General features: G+C 41.3%; 1 protein-coding gene and 1 pseudogene across 1 annotated transcript in view; both read right to left on the minus strand.

Annotated features, from left to right (window-relative positions):
* LOC146700796 (polypeptide N-acetylgalactosaminyltransferase 10-like) overlaps positions 1 to 21,691 on the minus strand; it is a 128,907-nt gene that overhangs the window by 79,274 nt on the left and 27,942 nt on the right. Inside the window, exons 2-3 of the mRNA XM_085471045.1 lie at positions 17,138 to 17,240; positions 15,966 to 16,104 (exon numbers count right to left, since the gene is read on the minus strand). Of these exons, the coding sequence (XP_085327171.1) occupies positions 15,966 to 16,104; positions 17,138 to 17,240 (242 nt within the window). The remainder of the gene's footprint in view (positions 1 to 15,965; positions 16,105 to 17,137; positions 17,241 to 21,691) is intronic.
* Positions 6,369 to 11,963, minus strand: LOC146700797 (histone H1-like; annotated as a pseudogene).

A 21,691-nucleotide genomic window follows, 5' to 3' on the forward strand; every position in this document is an offset into this window, starting at 1 on the left:
ACTGCATTGACAGTCTGAACATCAAGTTTCACAGCAAAACCCTGTGAACGCTGGAAAAACAAACACGTTACTGGTCACCTGACCGTTGCTTTCAAGCTTGGATGCTGCGAGCTGAAAACTGTTGTTTGGTCTCTGGATTGGAGTTTGAGATCCAGCTCTCATCACCAGTGAAGGTCCTTGACTTGAAAAGGCCAGCTTAAAACAGATTAACAGTTTAAATACTTTCTGTGTACAAGTGCAAGTTTGAAGCACACAATGACATGACCTATGAGCACTGATTGGCCAAATTTAAATCAGGGACAGTTTTTGATTTTTGTGAAGACGACATTTTCAGATGTCTTATTCTGTTGAGCTACAGTCTAACATTCAAGGACATTCAATGAGCTGTTGTGTTACAAGAAGAGGAAGAAATCTTTATTTTTAGAAGTTAGGAGGAAGATTTGCACATTTTTCCTAATAATCTTTTAATATTTTTAATGACCAAAAAAGTTGCAAAAATAGCTTTATTCCTTTTCAACCTGCTCGATGAAGTGTAACATAAATAAATTGCAGATGGACTGGAGATATATAATGTAGCATACTAGCGTACTATAGTATTGTGTTAGCAACAGGCATGCCCACACTCATTAGTTCAGTGGCAAGCATTGTAAAATGTTTTATTCTTTTACCTTTAACTCTGCAAGTTCATCGGATTTTCTATACAACCTTTTCTTTGGGTACATTGTACATGTAAGCCCTTCTCTTTGTAACAAAGGTTCATAGAGCCTCATCATCATGTCTGTTTGGCCTTTACCAAAATGCAGTTACCACATAGTTAGAATAATCCTCCATGTGTTTCTGTGCTGGGGTTATTATTTAAAATGCTAATGGAGAGCGTGGTAGAAATTCTTCTGGAACCTGTGGAGCTGCCCTTTACCTTGCTGTACTGCTGTGCGCCCTCTACCAGCCCAACCTGAACAATGAGCTGCTCTTTTAATAAGATCTAATGAAGCATACCACCTGCTGGCTTGCCCCTCTAGACATTTGTCTCTTCTTTCTCTCGCTCTCTGAAAGATCAAGAGGAGAATCTATCGCGGCAGTAATTAAGTCTCTCAAGGCCCGTGTGGCTGCCTGAAACCCATCCTCTGTGTCTCTCCATCATGTCATTCAGGTAGTGAGCGAGAGCGAAATGGATATACGAATCCTGTAGAGGTGCCCGGGCCTGATGTGAATAGATTTGGCACACAGCTGTCGGACACCCGTCACTCTGTTACTTTGACCAGTAAAACAGATACACCTGCTGGCCTCCCCCATCCCCGTTACCCCTGTGTGAAGTATCTGGGTAGGTTTTAATAATCGATTCATCGATTAAAATCGATTCTGGCTTGGATAACGTGATATCGATTCATTAAAATCCTGAATCGATTTTTTTATATAAATGTATTTTGCCCAAAATTCCAGAATCTCAGGTGAAACGTCACAAAATTTTGACAACCACCAAACAGCTAAGACAGTAAATGAGAGCAGGTACACGGCTTCTGCACAAAGATGTAAACACAAAGCGCAGACCCGCCGACGGATCAGAATCATTGAGATGTCGCCTTTCTCACCTCACGGCACGGACACGGTCGGGGCTGAAAGCCGACAGCTCACTGATTCTGATGTTTCGGCGGGTCTGCGCTTTGTGTTTACGTCCTTTTTGCACTGATTCTAAAGCTGTTAGTTTGATCTCTCTCCAAACAATATTGATCCAAACTACGCTTCACATAAACATCATCATGGACTCCCTCTTACTTTTGCTGTTTTGCTTCCACCACGATAAAAATCACACTTCATGCACAGCTCTCTCTCTCTCTCTGTACTTCAAGAACAGTTTCCCGTCTATCCCCGAAATCTGTTTTCTGCATTATTTGCTTGCTTGTTACGCACAAGTCTACTGTTGTTTACAGCGCTGTCGGCCGATGTTTTTTTTTTTTTCCCTTTACTCACTTCCGAAAAGAAACTTTTTTAAATTATGCAAAATGCTTAGCCGTGTCTCTAATAAAACCGCTGTAACTTCAGAGGTTGTTCATAAGTTGATTAATGGTTTTCTTTCGTTTTTGATGTACTGCAGAATATTTTTATAAAATCCCAGGAAAATCACCTTCATGTTTTTCTGTGTTTATCTTCAGCTACTTTGACACAAAGGCATCTGCTGTGATGCTCACACCTTTGATAAAGTCTGGAAAGTGTCAGCTTCCTTTTTATAGATACAAAAATATGTAAATGTACTGATCTGAATTATAATATTTCTGACTGTGTGAGGAAAAATTTCCCAGATTCAAATCAAATCGATTCAGGACCTTGTGAATCGGAATAGAATCGATTCTAGAAATCAGTGACGATACCCAGCCCTACATCTGGGTCCTCATGCTAGTTTCCCACAAGCCCAAGTGGCCTAGACAATAAAAATGTTCAGTCTTCAACAGAACTCTGTTGAGTCAGATTTTAACCATCGCCCGTTGGTGGTTCTGGCTGAGCAAAGATCCAGTTATGAACTCAAAGCTGTCATATATAATGAAAAACCTCTTCTAAAATAATGGTTGTGAAAGACATGTCCAAAATGTTGAACCAGAAAAAAGGCAAGAACAAGAACTCCAAGTTTTTCTATTAAGTTATCATTGTGCCAGCACCTGTACCTTTACTGAATAAAGACTTTCCCTCAGCTCACTTTAGCAGAATCATTATGTTCTGAACCATTGCCAAATTATTTTAGCATATTCAGAAAGCTCCCTTGATGCAATCAGGATAAAAATAACACCAAAGACCTAAAGACGAATTTAAAGTAATCCCTGTGTCTATGTACAACAGCTCAACCTTTAAAATCATCCTACCATTAGCAGGCCGGGCACACCTGAAGCTCTCGACTGGAAATTTCTCACTTATCTGCTTTTTCTGACATTTGATTCCACGCTTGCTTCACGATACTGCTGCCTGTGAGTTTGCAAAGTTTGAACTCTATTCCCTTGACAGCTATAACAAGCAAAGAGTTCTCTGTCCAATATAAACTTGATAAAGTGTGCCACCGTGATGCCGTACTGGTGGAAACTGGCTCTGTGATGGAAAATGCTTCATAAAGGTCACAGGATGTGGAAACTTTATAAATCTGAAGAAGGGGGGGGGGGGGGGGGGGGGGGGGGGGAATCAGAAAGAACATAAATGCTGTCCTGGAGGGACCTTGCAAGGGAAAGCATTTAAAACTGCTTCCCACAAGAAAGTGACAGCAGGGTCAGAGAACAGCCCTGTCAGGTAGAGGGAAAGAGCTCAAGGCTGATCTGTGACGAATCGGGTCACCAGATCCAAAGCTGTTAAGCAGATGATATTTATAATGTTGCCGTTGAGTTTATTTTCAGTATTTTGTTCTTAAATGAGTCAGAGGAGAAGCTGGAAAGAACCCAGCACTCTGTACTGCAAACACGGGCCCATATGGCTCACCGTGCTTCTACAGCATCTGTCTTTGAATAATTTGAATACTAGAAAATGCTCAGCTTAATGTGCACCTCGTCATCGCATCAAGTCCACGACACCAGGGCAGTAAACAAAGAAGCAAACATCTTGTCTCATCTTATTCATGAAGAGTAAAGCCAAGTAGTAGTTAAGTTAAGTGCTAGCGGTTGCACTTGTTGTTTGTTCATGTTATTCTTCAACTGGTCTTTTCTAGTTTTAGGCATAAATTCTAGAACAAAAGCGTGCTGGGTCCGACTCCCAATTCTGGTCCCCAGCATGGTTTGTTTTTTTCTGCTAATCAGTGCTGCAAAACAGCTTAATATTCTACAATGTCATTGTCCAAACTGAAGCACAGACTTTTTGGATGGACTGTACCACACAGCAGTTTTTATTTGTCAGATATTAAATGCGTTACATAAGGCAACAGCATTAAAAAAAAAAAAAAAAAAAAAACAAGGCCCAGTCAGTGAGCTGAAGTGAGGCCTAGTGGACTGCTAGCAGCCTACTTCGCACGAATATGTCACTCAAAACAGGTAAAACCTTTAATAATGAACAGGCCTCGATAAAATTTAAAAAGATGCGTTATAAAAATCATAACTCCTATAAAGATGTTATGAAGATGTTGAACTAGCAACCGAGATATAACCGCCTTTTGTACCAGGCTAGTAAGGCATTCATTTCTGCTACAAAGCTGCGGCATTTTCCATGGATGTTTACGGGAATAGACCTGCTTTTGAAGAGAGCCTCAAGTGGCCATTTCAGGAATTGCAGAATTTGGCTTTATTAGAAGTTTGAGCAAAGCTTTGCCTTTGGGATCATCTTCCATCTCGGAGTAATCAAACAAAGATGACAGAATTGATTAAAATGACCTCCAATCAATGAAGTTAACACATTACACTTCTTGCTCATAAAATCTGCCTTCTGAATGCTTCTACAAATGAACCCCTCCTTTAACTAGAAACATGAGAACTGATGGGTGGCGTTTGCTATGCACATTCATGTTCCCACAGAACAAAATTGTTTTCACACCATTTTTATTCCACGAGCTTTCTGCAGACTCCAACAGTAAAGCCAGACATTTATTTAAACTCCAAAGGAGATAATCCCATTGGACTCTAATGGCCTCTTGGCCACAGATTAGCAAAATCATCAATATGTTATTCATTCCATCCAGTTCAATAACCATGGCAGGAAATGGGGGTCATAAAGGGTTTTTGAGTTTGTCTCGTTTATTAAGCTTCCCTGTTGCTTCACTGTGACCAATCAAAAAGAGCCAGACTTTCCACTTTCTCCATCCTCTGCACTCATTCTCCTCCCAAGAAAATCCTGGTTGAAAAATATTCGCAGCCCCACAGCAGCCAGACGGAAAGCTGCTCCCGTACAACGTGGCACATGTTCTGTCACTTCCTAACACCTTGCACACAGGGGGACATCAATGACACTGTTAATTACTATCAAGAACATGGTTTACAAGTACATGGGCGACACATGGTGCATTATCAACTTCTGTGTGTAAAGCCAACTCTCTCCTGTTAATAGGCTGGTCAGGTTGATAATCGGAGCAATTGTTCGAAACAGTGCTCGTCGTAATGAGTTGGACCAAAGCCAGCCTGGATAATAAAGGTGCAAACATTACCAAGTAGGTTTTGGTTATGGCAGAATTGTCCTGGTGTCTAATAATGGCTTTCTGCTTTACATTGAAATCGGTATTTGCTTCACTTTGGACATTTTGCATTTTTTCCTCTAGAAATCACTAAACTCTTTCAAGCCTCCATAGCAGATTTTGACCACACGCTAAACCCAAATGCACCTACTCTTTAAGTTCAATAAGTAGTGTTAATGTATTCAGAAATTAAATTAATTTAAGCTTCTTGAGTTTCTGTGACAATTTTCTCAGTTTTGACTACTTTTATCATGTCTGCACGTGTCAGGAGAGTTGGATGATGCCTGTATGGAACCTGTGGATTGCTGGGTTGATGAATACGTCCATTTCAGCACAGATACAGTTAAGCTCTGGTCATTGTAAAATGAAAATAACGTGAACATAATGCAGTTGTTGGTGATTGTCAAACATCAAACTTGTGGATCTAAGTGAACATTTGTCACTTAATCAAAAGATTTCAATCTGTTAAAAATTGTTATGTTTAAAAATAAATTAGACTAAAGAGACTTTTTAAACAGTGCATTAAAAGAAGGATATTTAACCATTTGGATTTTGAAGTTGCTAAATAGCATAATATTTATATATACACTATACACTACTATACAATGTAGTGTAAAGTGCTTTGGGGTCCTTAGGGACTGAGTAAAGCGCTATACAAATACAGGCCATTTACCATATACTGCAGAAAAAGTACCTGTTAGGTTTGTAGCATAAACCTATTCGCTGGAACGTTAAGACAATATAATTACACTGCTAAGCAAGACACAAATAGGCAAAGTTCTTCATGTTACTCGTGCACGGGAGAGAACCGGACAACCGCTTGACTCCAGTTGGTCTCTCCGTCCTCCCGTAACACTGTCCTTTTATTGAGGTTACATGAATATGCATAGGTTCATTAACATACGACGTCTACATACAAACAAAGAGTACCTTGCCTGTGTGTGTGTGTGTGTGTGTGTGTGTGTGTGTGTGTGTGTGTGTGTGTGTGTGTGTTGCTGATCAAAGGGTCAAACATCCTTGGTCAGGAAGAGGGTAGCCTCCCCCTCACCCTAGATGGTTCATCCTAGATAACACGGTGAGGAAGTCCTGCAGTTCATCTAAACAAAGAGCACTTAGACTAGAACAGACGCAACTACGTTAATCCTACCATAAAACAATAAGACACGGTATGACCTCTCATGCTCCCAAAGTGCTGTCTAATACACACAAAGTTTGCAGACTATCAAGGATCAATCTACAACTAATTACAAAACTCTAAGCATATATAAGTAAATATTTCTAAGCATAAATGACAATCAACAATACAAATCTAACATTTCCCCCCTTTTTGACCTTTATGCCTGAAAAGTTCCCAGGTATGAATACCTCATGTCTGACAGTTTCAATGCAAACATTTTTATACTCAACATATGTCAAATCACCCTAAATTACTGAAAAGGTACACAGTTCAACAAATGTATTAGCAGTTATCCCATTCATTGAGCTCATCTCATGGCAAACTACATCTTACGAGCAAACAAAGAAATTGTTAATTTAATAGTGAAAATAAAAAAGTAACATTTTCAAAAACATCTCAGCTTGGTAATGCTTCCTCCAGGTGTGCACATCACATGTCTCTCTGCAGAGTGGTTTGAGTTCTGCAGGGCGTCATGAATGTCTCTTCCAGTTGTTTCCATCGTTGTCCATAGGACCAGAGTCCAAATGTATGTAGAATAAACATTCAAACATACCAGTTGGTTTTGTTGTTTGTCAACATGGTTCTCAGCTATTTCCAGAGCTGCAGACCTCTCAGCACTCTAGTTTTATGGCCTCCCATTACCTCACTTCAGGCCTTCGTCCTGTGAGGGGGATATTTATGACTCCTTCATTGTCCATACTCTGCAGAAAACACCTCTGTGGAAAGGGTGCAGGGTTGTCTTACTGCTATTATGATCCCAGCAGCCTTCAGAGTGTCATCGTATGCACAGTACAGTGGCACAGCGTTAGGTGATGTTCATAGGAAACTGCTGTCATCACCACCATAGCTTCTGGTTCCTGTGCTTTCACAGAATCATGATGTCATCCCCGAACTCCTTCTGCGCTGTCGATGGAGCTTGGCACGCTCCTCATCCCCTGAGTGTTTATGTTCCAACGCTGCTGAAGGTTTAAGGCAGAGCACGTCGTACACCTTAGTTGTCTTCCTCAGCGTCAATATTGAATCTTTCATTTTATTTAAAATCTTGCTGTGGGAAGTCTCCTCTTGATTTCCTGGAAGCTTAGTAGCACAGCTCTCTGTGTGATGTCTGCTGTGCTGAAGATGATCTCTGATCCTCCTGAAGCCTCTCTCCCATATTGTGGACGATCCTCTCCTCTATTTTGCAGGCAGTTTCATGGTCCTTGCTGTGGCTCCAAGGTCTGATCTCATGATGGGCCCCAACCAGCTTGATCTTTGACCTCAACCACTGCCTGGTCCTGTCAGCTATGCGCTTCTCACTGGGCCTCTGAAGATTTCTCAGGAGATTACTGCTGCACCTGTATTTCCTTGCTAGGAAGACAAACTATTTGGAGAGTATGTCAACAATCATCAAACCACATTCTTTAGTTCAGTGAACTTCACTTATAGGCCATCAAAGCCTCATCTGAACATGGGTGCACCACTTGCATAGGTTTAATATTTGTAAATAAAACGGCTAATCACACAAATCACTGCAACAATAATAGTAAACATTGTTTAATGTTAATCCTTGGACCCCTCCTCTTGACGCATGGACACACCCATGAGTCAACTCATCAAACCTGGATTCCAGTCTTAAAGAAAAAGATTAGCTAGATCATATCCCAGGCAACATCAGGGCATCTCCTCCCCTGGAGCAGCACCACCCTGGACCTATAATCCTGCAATGAAAATGTTAGTGTGCTTTGCATATTAAGTTTGCTTAACACCTGGCTCTCCCAGGAGCCTGCATACACACCATCACGGCCTGGAAAGCAAAATCTGGAAGTGAAATCAAACTTCATACCTGTAAACAATTGTATCATAAGGACAAGAAGCATTCAACATCAGCAAGACAAGTGTCATGTGCAGGTTTTCTCAAATCAGTAACTACAACTATTACCCTAATTCACCTCAGACATGGATTATCCCATGTACTCTGTTAACATTAATGTAATCAGTGACTTCTCTTAAGCAAAGTCACTCCACTCATATATTATTATTATGGGTTCAAAAGTGGCCAGCAAATGAGCCCATAATAAACTATTCCATAAATACCGTAATCTCTTATTTGTTTTACCCATGTCACTTGTCCGCTTCAGCTGAATCTACTACAGCATTCTCAAAGAAACAAACATTAGCAATACACATTGACTGTGGTCAGACGGAGGTCAGACACAGGTCAACGGATTCTAGAGGTGCCATAAAACACCATAAAGTTAACACTCGCTGTGGAAACAGTAACACTGGTCTCATCACAGTATGTCTCAAACTATATTAATTTCTCCATCAACATATGCCTGTAACTACAGTTTTCTTCACACATAAACCCAGAAATCTTGTAGTAGAGAAACATTAGCCAGTATTCCTATAAATCACATGATCAAACACATGAAGAACCGTAATGCTGTAAAAACGAAAATGCAAATGTTAGCGCTTGCGCAGGCGTATGCATACTTTGTCACAGTTATCTCTGTGAGCACACAAGCTAGTGAATGACACACACATAGTAAATTCACAGACACAGAAAATGGCATTTAAAATGTTAAATCATCATGCAACCTCGAGTGTTGCTGTCATCTTTCTGCTCCTGTAAAGGGAAGCACACACAGACTCATCTGCACCCCTGCCAGGCGGGGGTCAACTTCACACAGTCGTGTTACATCAGTAAAGTCTTGTCAGCTTTTGTCAGCTTTTACCAGTCAGTCAGTTTGTTTTCCTTTCACTCACTCATTCATGCATTCATTCTTTCTTTCTTTGCTGATAGTGGAACCTATCGTCGCATTTAGTTTCCACTCTCAGCAAAATGACGTCATTTCAAAAAGAAAAAGAAGAACTTTAGTTTGGATTACATCGCTGAATCCTTTTGGACTGGGACTGTCATTTAATAATTGTCCCAAATAAGTGGCTTTCTCCAGAGTCCATTTAAATGTGGAGAACTCACTTGGCACAATTTTCTCGACGACGTGTAGCATTTTTAATTCCCGACGTGCAGATCTGCTTAAAGAAAAGAAAATAGACAAACAAAATCAGTGCCTGTTCAAAAGATAAAAATGAAAAATAACAGAGATTATCAAACAAAACTTTCAGTGCACTGTGAAAGTATCAAAATAAAAAGGCCTTGTTAAGTCATGACACAAGCTCCTCATCTCAGGAGGGTAAATCATACCATTAGCATGGTTTATCATACCATCATACTAATCGGCAGGCTCAACTTCACAACAAAAGAAAAATCATCAGCTAGATTCACTCCAAATCAACCATCAGCTGCACAACACACAACATAACCCTAATGTCATATTAGCTATGAGTTTAATCACCCGGTCTGTGCTCTTCACTCATTTAAGCCACAGATCTATTTTATTCAATTTTCCTTTTTCCCTTCATCATAAAACATGTGACATGCTGTCATGCACTTCACAAAACAGTCTGTTCTGACGTATTCAGAGTTGTGTATCTAAATACAGGATTCACTCGCACATCAAAGCAGGAAACTCAGTGTTTTAGAGTCTCTACTCAACACACAACAACTCCAACACATCTCATTCACTCATACTAGAATTCAGTCACCTTTCATTAATCTAAAACCAATCAACTAATTTGCATATCAGCTATTAACCCACTAAGTTGACAGGACGACAGAAAAGCATGTTCAAAATAGTATCACAAAAGACAATTTCCCTCATACAGTAAATTACATGTGCTGCCTCAATCAAGCAGGAAGCTTCTCCCAATTTACCATTTTAACAACTAAATTTATTGTCTGATCACTGGTTGGTCAAACCAGGATCTTTTTTCTCACAAAAGTTAAATTGTTGTCCTGCAACTTGGAGAGTCAATTTTTTTTCTTTAGGATAAATTCAGCATTTGATAACAAGTGTCTGCTAAATTGACACTATTGTAACACTGATGAAAGATAACAAGCTAATTTTCATTACATGTGTTTGTGTTATTAGGCAGGTCTAATGCATGTCTGTGGAGCTGCATCTCCAGCAGAGCATGTTCTTAAAGCTGCCTTTCCTACACACTTCTCTACTATTGTTTAATCATTTCTTAACTAATGTGCTATGAGTCTTCATGAGTCATTTTGTGTTTGGAATTGTTAGTAGGGTTAATGCATGTTCTGCTTGTGTGTGTGTGATTTTGTATATGTTTCTATTTTCGCAATGTTTCAGACTCCGTCTCAATTTTCCAACTTAAGCAGTCAGTTTTCTTTTCCCCAGGTTTGCTAACCCAAATTTTGATTTCCCACATTAAATAATTCCTATGTGTTCTCACCTAGTCTTCTCACTCTGTTGTCCTCTCCCACTTCAACAGTCCAACAGCCGGCAGTTCTCCTTCAGCTTTGTCCTGTGTCCCACTGTCTCTTCTTGCCATTTTACTCCACAGGTGGCAAATGTCAAACTCCAACTGTTCAGTTCTCCTCAAACGTTTTCTTCACATGCACAGTGAAGTCACAGCCACTCTCACTATTGTCCTCTGATGCGGTTGACTTCGTGCTAGTGGCTGAAGTGCTGCTGCTGCTGCTTTCCTGGGCGACTTCTTAGCAGCTGCTGCCGGTTTCTTGGCTTTGGCCGCGGCGGGCGTCTTAGCTTTGGTCTCAGTAACCCTGTTCATCTTGAAGGATCCGGAGGCCCCGGTGCCCTTGGTCTGCACCAGAGTGCCCTTCGCCACCAGACTCTTGATGGCGGTCTTGACACGGGCCTTGTTCTTGTCCACATCGTAGCCTCCGGCAGCCAGAGCCTTCTTGAGGGCGGCCACGGACAGGCCGTTGCGCTCCTTGGAAGCGGCCACGGCTTTCACAATCAGCTCGCCCACGCTGAGGCCGACCTTCTTGGGCTTGGAAGTCATCGTCTTCTTCTTCTTGGCCTGAACCTCGGCGCAGGGCGCAGGGCGTGTTTATGATGGAGCCTTTCCCACCACAGCGCTGGCACGTTGAACGCATCATGAAGGGTCCATTTCTTTCATGTCGCTAGCCAGCATGCTAGCTGCATGTGGCTTGCCCGAGTCACTCAGTCCTTTTTGAGCATTTCAACATGCTGCCACCGCCATCTTGCTCGCCCCTCCGTGGAATTCATCCAATCAGACAGGAAGATGGGTTTGCTTTCTTCTGCTGCTGTTTATCCACATTGCTGCTGCTTTGCTGGGACTTTTTGTGCTCAGGACTTGCTGCTGTCTCTTTATCATGGAGCTGCATTCCTTATCTTCAGGGAGGAGTGAGCTCGCTTGTGAGGTTGAGAAACACATGGCACTGTAAATAAGTCAGCCAGAAACTTGGCCTGCATGTTTCCAATGATGTTAAACTATAACTTTCTTCCGACCGCTGCATGTGGAAAATTGATTCAGGTCTGCTTTTCACCTGAAAGTGACAAACTAAGACATTTCATTATTATCATCACTGCTTAATCAACACATATCTCTCTCTCTCTCTCTCGCTCTGTGTTTTTGTGAACAGTCCTTTCTTAAAAGCAGAAAATGAAATTATAGTTGTTTTTTTTTTTTGGTTGATCAACACAAAACCTTTTTCCTATGATTATTTTTTTCTACAATATAAATTCTCCCTCTTATTCACTCTTTTTTTTTTTTTTTTTTATTTACAATAGCTGGTGACCTGCAAAATCACCGCTGTCACTCACAATCAAAGGCAATTTCAGACACATTCACACTCACTTTGTCATCTGCAAAAATAAATCACATGGCTGATGATATGTGCCATGGTGATCCGTAAATATGATCACCAGTTTATTTAACTATTTTTCAACCCAACAAACAAATAATCAAAAACATGATGCTGATGTTATGAACACTCTACACACAAGTCAAGATGCAGGAAAACTGCTCATGGAAACGTTGCACACTCCAGTCATCACAGTTATCATAGCGCTGTTTCCCTCTCTTAGAGTAGTTCTCAGACAGCTCTCGATCTGATAATGTGTAGCCTGCTCATCAGCTTAGAAGAAAAAAAAAAACTGCAACGCAACATCACACAGTAGTTGCTCTGCCCACAGTGGCAAAGTCTTACACTTTCATATTCAACTCAGCTTCTCCATCATGTACTTTTAGATGTTTCATACAGGGTTGAGCATATTAGTTGTTTTCACAGGTGTGCTCTACATCTCAACAATGGTTCATAATAAGACGACAGTCTTCCACACAGGTCAAGTGCCTCTATGCACTTCATTAGTTTAAATATTTATCTATATCACTTCACCTCACATGTCATCGTACTGAATTTAAGCAACCACAAGCGTAATGTAGATGACTTTTAACAACTATCCACCTCAATTACGTCTATGGTCTGGCACACAGGCTGAAGAGTTAACGTTTTGTGTCAGCAAGGGGTGGGGGGACAGCCACCCACCAGAGCATAGCTGCTGATGTGGGCTGGCCTTCTCCACACGCTCTTCAAGGCTGGTGTGTTTTCTGAAAACTTCTAACATTTGAATCTCTTCCATTTATAAGCCTGCGATTAACCGCACGGCTCAGGTCCGCGTGAAACCCGCGTGACCGCGCTCGCGTGAACCCGCGCAGCTGTGGAGCCGTCGCTCCCTCTCTTTTTTACATAAATACTTTGTGCTGCCAGGAGCAAAGTCCAGCACAAACGTCTGTCTCCCTCCGACTCACTCTTGGTTGCTTAGAAACCCATGATAACAACAACAGTCGGTGTCACAGACCACATGTTCTGCTCCGCACACACTCACACAACAACAACGACGACGACGACAACAAAAACAACACAAAATAGGCCTATCGTCCAGCACAATCTGGACCCCGCGGAACTTCTCAACGCCCCACAAAGCGGCGGAGAACTCACCTCTAGCCACACAAAGTAGCGAGGAACCTCTTGCTCCACAAAGTAGCAAGGAACCCGGGTATCGCTACACAAAGTAGCGAACTTCTCAACGCCTCACACAGTGGCGGAGACTGCACAACGACACGGTTATAGAGTCGGCCTCTTCTCAACGCCTCACACAGTGGCGGAGACTGCACAACGACACGGTTATAGAGTCGGCCTCTTCTCAACGCCTCACACAGTGGCGGAGACTGCACAACGACACGGTTATAGAGTCGGCCTCTTTAAACTTACTTGGCGTTGCTTAGAGTGTAATATCAGCCCGAATCCCGCTGACCGTCATTCATCGAGGAGAAAAGACAGACCGCGAATCCACAGGAACTTCCTGGCTGACGTCAGGCTTTCAGCGTGCCTCTCCCCCCCCCTCGGTGAATGCGATTCCAGGGCTCCGGCATCGAAGGACCAATTAATGTTAGGTTTGTAGCATAAACCTATTCGCTGGAACGTTAAGACAATATAATTACACTGCTAAGCAAGACACAAATAGGCAAAGTTCTTCATGTTACTCGTGCACGGGAGAGAACCGGACAACCGCTTGACTCCAGTTGGTCTCTCCGTCCTCCCGTAACACTGTCCTTTTATTGAGGTTACATGAATATGCATAGGTTCATTAACATACGACGTCTACATACAAACAAAGAGTACCTTGCCTGTGTGTGTGTGTGTGTGTGTGTGTGTGTGTGTGTGTGTGTGTGTGTGTGTGTGTGTTGCTGATCAAAGGGTCAAACATCCTTGGTCAGGAAGAGGGTAGCCTCCCCCTCACCCTAGATGGTTCATCCTAGATAACACGGTGAGGAAGTCCTGCAGTTCATCTAAACAAAGAGCACTTAGACTAGAACAGACGCAACTACGTTAATCCTACCATAAAACAATAAGACACGGTATGACCTCTCATGCTCCCAAAGTGCTGTCTAATACACACAAAGTTTGCAGACTATCAAGGATCAATCTACAACTAATTACAAAACTCTAAGCATATATAAGTAAATATTTCTAAGCATAAATGACAATCAACAATACAAATCTAACAGTACCCATTCCAAACTCATTAAACTTTCACTCTGGTTAAACAGCTTTACAACATTTTTCCTCTTTTATTGCTGTGGAATTTCATCAGGTCTGAACTTTAGAGTCGATTCTTCTTTGTTCAAGTAACACAACCAGTCAGATGACGTTACGGACGGACATATCAAGGCTCTTTTTGGACATTCAAACTAAACCAAATGTAGTGTTTAAGCCTAAAGTTGTCTTCAGACACAGTTAATCATTGGTAGGAATTTGACCTCCTTATCTGACCCAAACAGCGAATGTACCAACTATATGCTAGCTCTAAGCCAGAGGTGTCACACTTATTTTAGTTCATGGGCCACATACAGCCCGAATCGATCCCTGAGGTAGTAAAACCAAACATCAAAAGGAAGGAAGAAAAGAACAGAATAAAATGCCCTCTCTAAAGAACTACAAGTGCATCCTACAAATATGAAGAACAGCCTGATGTCTCAGTAAAATAAATGTAATTGCATCATAATGTCTCCACATTAATTACATTTACTTTCCTTACAACTGCATACCAGTTTAGTGGTTATTTGTATCCCTCTAATGTCAATCAGCAGTATCCTTCACTCTCATCAGTAGTTGCTTGAATCACTCTGCCGAAGCTTAAAGTAGGTCCAAAGTTAAGTTAAGTTGTTTTTTGTTTCTTTTGGTTCTATGGCCTGTGGTCACCACATTGCTGCCAGCTTCCTGTGAGGATGTGTGGACTTTCCATACATTTTCACTCCTGTATAGTCTTACTGTCTGAACATAGCCATGCTGGTAACAGCAATGCATTTCATTTTAAAATATATTTCACTGCAAGTTTCACTGTTTTTTCTTTCAAGCCAAAAGCCAGCCTGCTCATGTTTGACATCCGTACTCTCAGCTAAACAGCAATGAACACATTGATTGTGTTTGTGCGAGTATGCCTGTGTTCTGTTCTGTAAAGCACTGTAATACACAGTTTTATGCTTAAACCTAAACATTATGAACGCCTTTCCCGTCCTTTTCAAGGCAAAAAAAAAAAAGAAACATTTCCACTGACCTTCACTATTAATTAGTGTAAATCAGCATCTTGTTGAGCAGAAAGCTTATCTGAATCACTGATTTCAAATATTAGCCTTGCACAACATGTATCTTACACAAAGAGCTGAGAACCAGCAGGTTTTCAATCCAGCTAAAGGACTGCAGCAGGTGATTCATTTTTTTCCTCTCCGGTTGATGGAATGCCAATCTGTAAAATAACCTGCTGCAGTCTTTGGCTGGAATGAAAACCTGCAGACCCTTGGTCCTGTGTGGCCCATTTTTGCCTCTATGATGAAAATGCTCACACCAACAGAGATGTATTTTTTGTAGAAAATGGCAGTTTTGCCTGAGGCTACTGGCCACTTCGCTAGAAATTTTAAGAAGTGTTTTCTCTTTTTCTTTTCATCTGGTGCCCACCTCACACTCAATAGAAATGACTGATATGGCAGATTGAGATGTGATAAAAATCCCCAACATAAGCCTGTTGGAACAGCACTGAACAACACTCAGTTATTCACTGACTCATGAAGTCTACCTCTGTAAAAACTCTACTGCTAATCAAATGGCAGCTCGTGTAGTAAAACTTTGAGTGTTTTACTACGCAGGCCAGTAATGTGCAGTCTCATATACAGAGTGACGCTAGAGACTCTGCAGATTTATCTTTAAACATATGAATAAGACTATAAAGTGACAAGTTTTTTGGTGTTCTACCGAAAACACACATAACTCACTTTGGATGGCGGATGTCAGGAACAGAGCGGTTCAGGGAGATGCGGTCGCTGACGTAAATGTTGAAGCCGTTTTCTCTGTAGGCTTGATCGACCCGGTCAGCATCAGTCAGGGGGAACGGCTTCCCCTGTTCACCGTTACCTACAAATGAACAACATTTCATCACAAAAACTTCAATCTATACAGACCAAAAGGGAGCAAGCAAATCTCACACGTCATTCTCTTCACAGAAATTCAACAAGAGGGGAGAAATTAAACAGTAAGTGAATTTGGGCTTTTAGTGACTGCATCACTACAGGAAGAGAGGCGTGCACGAGATAAAGAAAAGAACTTAACGAACTAGAATTACAGAATTATAACTGGAATTAAAATTATATTCACTGTAATACCAATTTACTCAAATGAATGCTGTGTTTTATTTAAGAACACTTCAAATTAGCAATTGAGTCCATGACCTCATCAGGAAATGTTTTCTCACACACACACACACACACACACACACACCCCTTTTGGACCCACAGGAGTCGCCCCCTTCTCATGCTTAGAAAGCTCCACCTTTTAGACCTAGAAGCTGCATCCATCCTAGAACACTCTCCACACCCACTTGTTAACTATAGCTGAAGTCAAAACTAATCTAAAATATATTAGTTTGTCTCTGGATATATAAATCGGAGATTAATGTTTGAGAACAAAACGACAAAAGAAAAAGCCACACAGGATAATATTACATCACCATATTTTGGGGATTCATTAAAAGAAGAAGTATGGTCCTGTGGAGAACAAAAAACAACTCTAATCATCTACAGACATGCATGTTTCATTAAGCAGAAATTACCCACGTTTCCCTCCAAAAGGAAAGAAGAGTGGAAAATAACTTTTAGCCTTTAACGGCTCATTTCAGGAGATAAACCCATTTGGACTAATTTACACTCAGTGTGTAAAAGCTGTTTTCCCTGAACAGAAAATTAAACCCAATCAGTGATGATTGTAGAAGATATAAACAGTATTTATGGCACCAGTAATGTATCCAAAGCACAGATTTACACCCTTGCTGGATACCAGGAGAGCAACGCTCTGGATGTGTGTGTGTGTGTGTGTGTGTGCAAATCCAAAAGCATCTTTCTTCATTAAGTTTCATGTTTTTCAGGAGTTGTAAAAAGAGATTTTGACAAACCAGATCGAGATGCGTCTCTTTTGATTGCTTCATAGTCATGCCAGTCTTTTCGCCGCACACCGTTGCGTCCCAGCTGAGCGCCCTTCCCCGCACGATTCACTCCCTGATGGAAAAAACAGAATTGGACAGAGGGATGGTTATGAGCACCGTCATACACACAGACACATCTGCATTTGCTCTGCTCTGATGGCTGGATTAACCAGTGAACAGTATATTGGCTGCCATGTGGACATACAGCACACATTTCCACAGATGTTCATATTTTGTACTCCAGTGTGTCTTACAACTGTACGGCAAAAGGATATTTTAAGTAGGGAAGAGCTTCCAGAACTTCCTGATTTATAACAATCATTCACAACATGTTCAACCAATTTCAGCTTGAAGCTATTAAGCAAGCAATGTAAGAGAACTTCTAGCTTCAGTCACAACCAGCTGCTTCTTATGCACGCTTGCAAGTTGGTATCTTGGTTTAACTTTGCTCCTCAAGTTCCTCCTATTTTAGTAATTCTTTGGAAATAAGTGCCACATCGTAGACTGTGTATCAATGAAGTAAATGCTTAGGTGAAACGCATTAACTGACCCAGTAAGTAGTAGGACATGCCGAAAACACTTCACCAAGGAGGTATCCAGGTGGCACCCAGGCCAGACACGCAAACCACATCAAATGGTTGCTGGCAGCCCAAAAGAAGTGGTTCTTTTCTGGGCCAAGCTTGTAATGCTGTGTAAATAACTAAATCACTCAGACAAAACCTCCACATCAGGATTGGTACAAGAAGGTGAATATGAAAAAAAAGTGGAAGCAAAAAACAAAAACAGAAACAAAAGAAATACAGAGTGATCCCATCTTTTCAAACTATTGCAGCACCTCCACCTGTAGAATCGCTGAGCTTCTGGACTGATATATATAAAAGAGACATGACTGTCGACTCATCTCTTCATTTCAGTAAAAGTCAGTTGAAACGTGCACGATCAGCAAAAATGGCGGCTTGCGACAGGGGATGTGATGTAAATTTGGCGTCAGCTTTCTCGTAAGGTGCCGTTTGCCCGGCACTAGGCGGCAGGCATGGGGAGGCCCTTAGATGAATGTGGTAACAAGGATGAGCAGAGTTGTGACTGACTAACAGAAGAATAGCACGTCTCTAAAACATCTGCTAATCCAGTGATTGGGGATCAATTTGGATGTGCACCAAAAATAACGTTTGCCAGCGGTTAGTAATGTGGAAGTGCAGTGAAAATTGGAGATTGATTGAAGAGTAAAGACGGCAAAGTCACATAATCATTGATTGTCCAGTTGACTGAAGCTGAATCTCAAGTGCTAGACATTTCTGTTCCAAACCAGCGCACAACCTCCCACGCCAAACCTGCAAAGGCTCAGCCACCTCGCACACAGAAATGGTCAGGAGGATGGTAAAAGACACCTTTTTTGTTGTTAATGAGATAAAATGTGAAAAACCAACATAAGTCGTTTACACAACAGAGCAGCACACTCAGTCTTTTTTACCTCACCCCGTCAGTATCTGTGTCAGCTAAGAGATTTCTCCAGAGCATCAGCTCTCACTATCTAACAATGCTCTGCTGAGAGTTCATCCACAGAAAGTGTACTCTTCTATTTCATGCTTGACAACCCTGTGAGGAGAATATCAATGCCCTGACACACACACACACACACACACACACACAGGTGGAGGCTGTTTCTTCTTGCACTTAGTCATTCTACACGCTGAGTGACTTTCAGTGACTCTGCATTGTGAATTACAGGATCACAGCACAATGGAGAAATAATTAGCTCGATGGGAGGAGGCAATTAGTGAAACACTTTAAATACAAATGGCACCACTGACTGCATGAAATACTATGAATTATTAAACAGACTGCTGGCTTAGAGGAATACGACCCTGAATAACAAACTAATGGACAGTATATAACCACAAAGATTTCGTTTTAGGTTAATCTTTTTGATTAAGCCTTCAGACTCAGGCACAGACTCCCCCACCCCCCCCACCCCCACCCCTTTGACCCAGAGATCATTTTGACAATTTAAGGGTTATGTTAGGTTTAGATTTTTGTCAAGTTAATATATGCATTACTCAGTATGACCTTGTATGGGAAATTTTCTGCTCCATCTGGGGGCAAAACATTCCCACAAGCTTAACAACGCGTTTCTGGTGTAACAAATATGACGGTTGAAGATGACCAAATCTGACAAAAGAGTAATTTATAGTTACACATCCAGGGGCCATGCTCTAGCTTGGGGCCATGAGTACTACAAAACAAGCAAACCATAGAAACTGGCTGGTAAACTTTGGGGTGGAAAACCTTGAACAGCATATTTATTGTCTTTTTGACCACTCAAATACCAGTTTTCCACCAACACCCTCCTCAAACTAAAAGAGATTCTATGCCAGTCTATCAGACAACAGTTACTGCCAAAATGCTGCCATTGGCGTGGTATCACAAAACTGGCACTAATGTCAGAGGCAATATTTGTATGCAACACTGCGATAAACTGATCCTCATCGACTGTGACATACAGACTGAAGAAAGTGGATATCAAACCACCAGCTAACCCTGTAATGCTTATGTTTTATCAGTTAATTAGTTAACCAAGTAAATAACCTGCCATGCTTCTCACACACCACACGAAGCTCAAAAACCAGCAATCCCCGAGTTGGGAGGCCTTATACTTAGGCAACTGGGGCTGCCTGAAATACAGGAACTACTACTATATCCTCTTTTGATACGTAGCATGGCTGCATAGTTTAATGGTTCACACATTTGGCTAACAAGCAGAAAATCTGCGGTTCAGTCCCAGGATGAGAGAGAGAGAAATCCCTTTGGGGTTGCAGAAGGAAAGGTTTGATTTGATAAATCAGACATGCGGAGTTGCCCGCTGTAACAACCCCTTGAGAATAACGGGGCAGCCAGTAATAGCTTCTGTTGATAAATGGCACCGCAAACATTCTCAGTGCCTGAATTAGACTTCCAATTTTAGTATGGTAAACTTGAATTGTACTTGAATACTCTGTAACTTTAATAGCTGTAATAACTGTACTGGACAGCTTTCGTACATTGATTAGAGCAGATTAAATTGTGTGAAGAAAACTGCATCAACTCACGATTCAATCTAAATTCTGACTTTTCCAATGAAGACTTGTGTGCTCCAAGACATCATCCCTTCATGAAGTACTCAACCTCTTAGGTCAACCGAAGAAAACCTTCAGCCCATTTGTAAGATGACTGACTAGACGGTGTGGATAAATGAAATAAGTTTTGTTTGTTTTTAAACTGATTCCGCTCCATTTACTCGTCCTTCCTTTCTTTCATGGTCTCCCTTTTCCGACCCCATGATCTCACTACTTCATTCCCTTTCTGTTGCAGACACCTTCAGTGTGTCGCATATGGATCTGACAAGCAGCAAGAGTCCATCTGTGCAAATTCATACTATAAAGGAACAGTACTGTGCCGCCCCATTTCCTCCTGATTAAAATTTCAGTGCACATCGCCACAATATTCCTCTGGGGTTTTTCCTGCTGCTCAACAAGACCTTGAAAAACAAGACAAGGAGAGGGGGGAAAGTTTTCAGCTAATGTGTGCACATGTTTAGTTTTGTGGACGCAGGACGTGGGCGGGTGGTTAAAGGAAAGAAAGTAATTGAAATAGACGGGAAAAGGATGGGCATGAAAACAACTGTCCACACGTGGGTAATGAAAGAGGAAAAGAAAAAGTAAAAGTCTGCAAAGTTTTAAGGTTTTGTGCTGTGGGTGGCAGGTTAAAACAACACAGTGACTAAAAGAGCTTCACACTAAAAGCAGCCTGCAAGTTTGTCACTGAAAAGCTAGAAATGTGAAGAACAACAGCAGTTAAAAGTGAACATCTCTACTAACTAATAAAGCTGATATCTAGATGCAAAAACCTTCACTAAACTGTTAGGTTTGGTTAGAGTCAGGTAGAGGATATAAAAGAGTTCTCTCTACACAACAAGCAAACAGGATTAATTCAGCTCAAGGTGGCCATGGTTAACAGTGATGCCCACATGGTCTGGATGAGTAAAAGAAGGTAAGGAGGGCCACCAGAAAACCCCATAAACTGAGTGTATTCATTTAAAATCTACTTGTTTTTTCTTAGTTAACTGGATTGTGGCACAGCTAGGCATGGAGTATTACAGTTAAGTCATTCTTGTTGCTAAGGTTCATGGAGATGTCATTACTTCGGGAAAATAAAACAACTTGACCTGAATACTTCACTGCGTGTCATACCAACCAACTGGTTACTGCTGCTCCTTGCAAGGTTATATGCTGTGCTCATTATTCAGACTGGACTTAGAGGAAGAGAAACATTCTGAAACATACAAACTATCTGCAATTCTTACAAAAATTATTTTTCCCCCCCCCCTCTTCAAAAACACCAGTTATGTTTAAGGTTACAGTGACTGTTATAAGGATTTAGCCCTCACAGGATTAAGCAGGATTTCATTACATTTCACACATTTTCCTAAAGCTCTACAAGTAACCCCAGAGCTGATTTACAGTAGCAGACAAATTTTAATGAAGCCAA

The sequence above is a fragment of the Copadichromis virginalis genome, linkage group LG10, assembly GCF_057382275.1.
Source record: "Copadichromis virginalis isolate Kocher_CV1m ecotype Utaka linkage group LG10, C_Virginalis_male_GT1.1, whole genome shotgun sequence".
NCBI lineage: Eukaryota > Metazoa > Chordata > Actinopteri > Cichliformes > Cichlidae > Copadichromis > Copadichromis virginalis.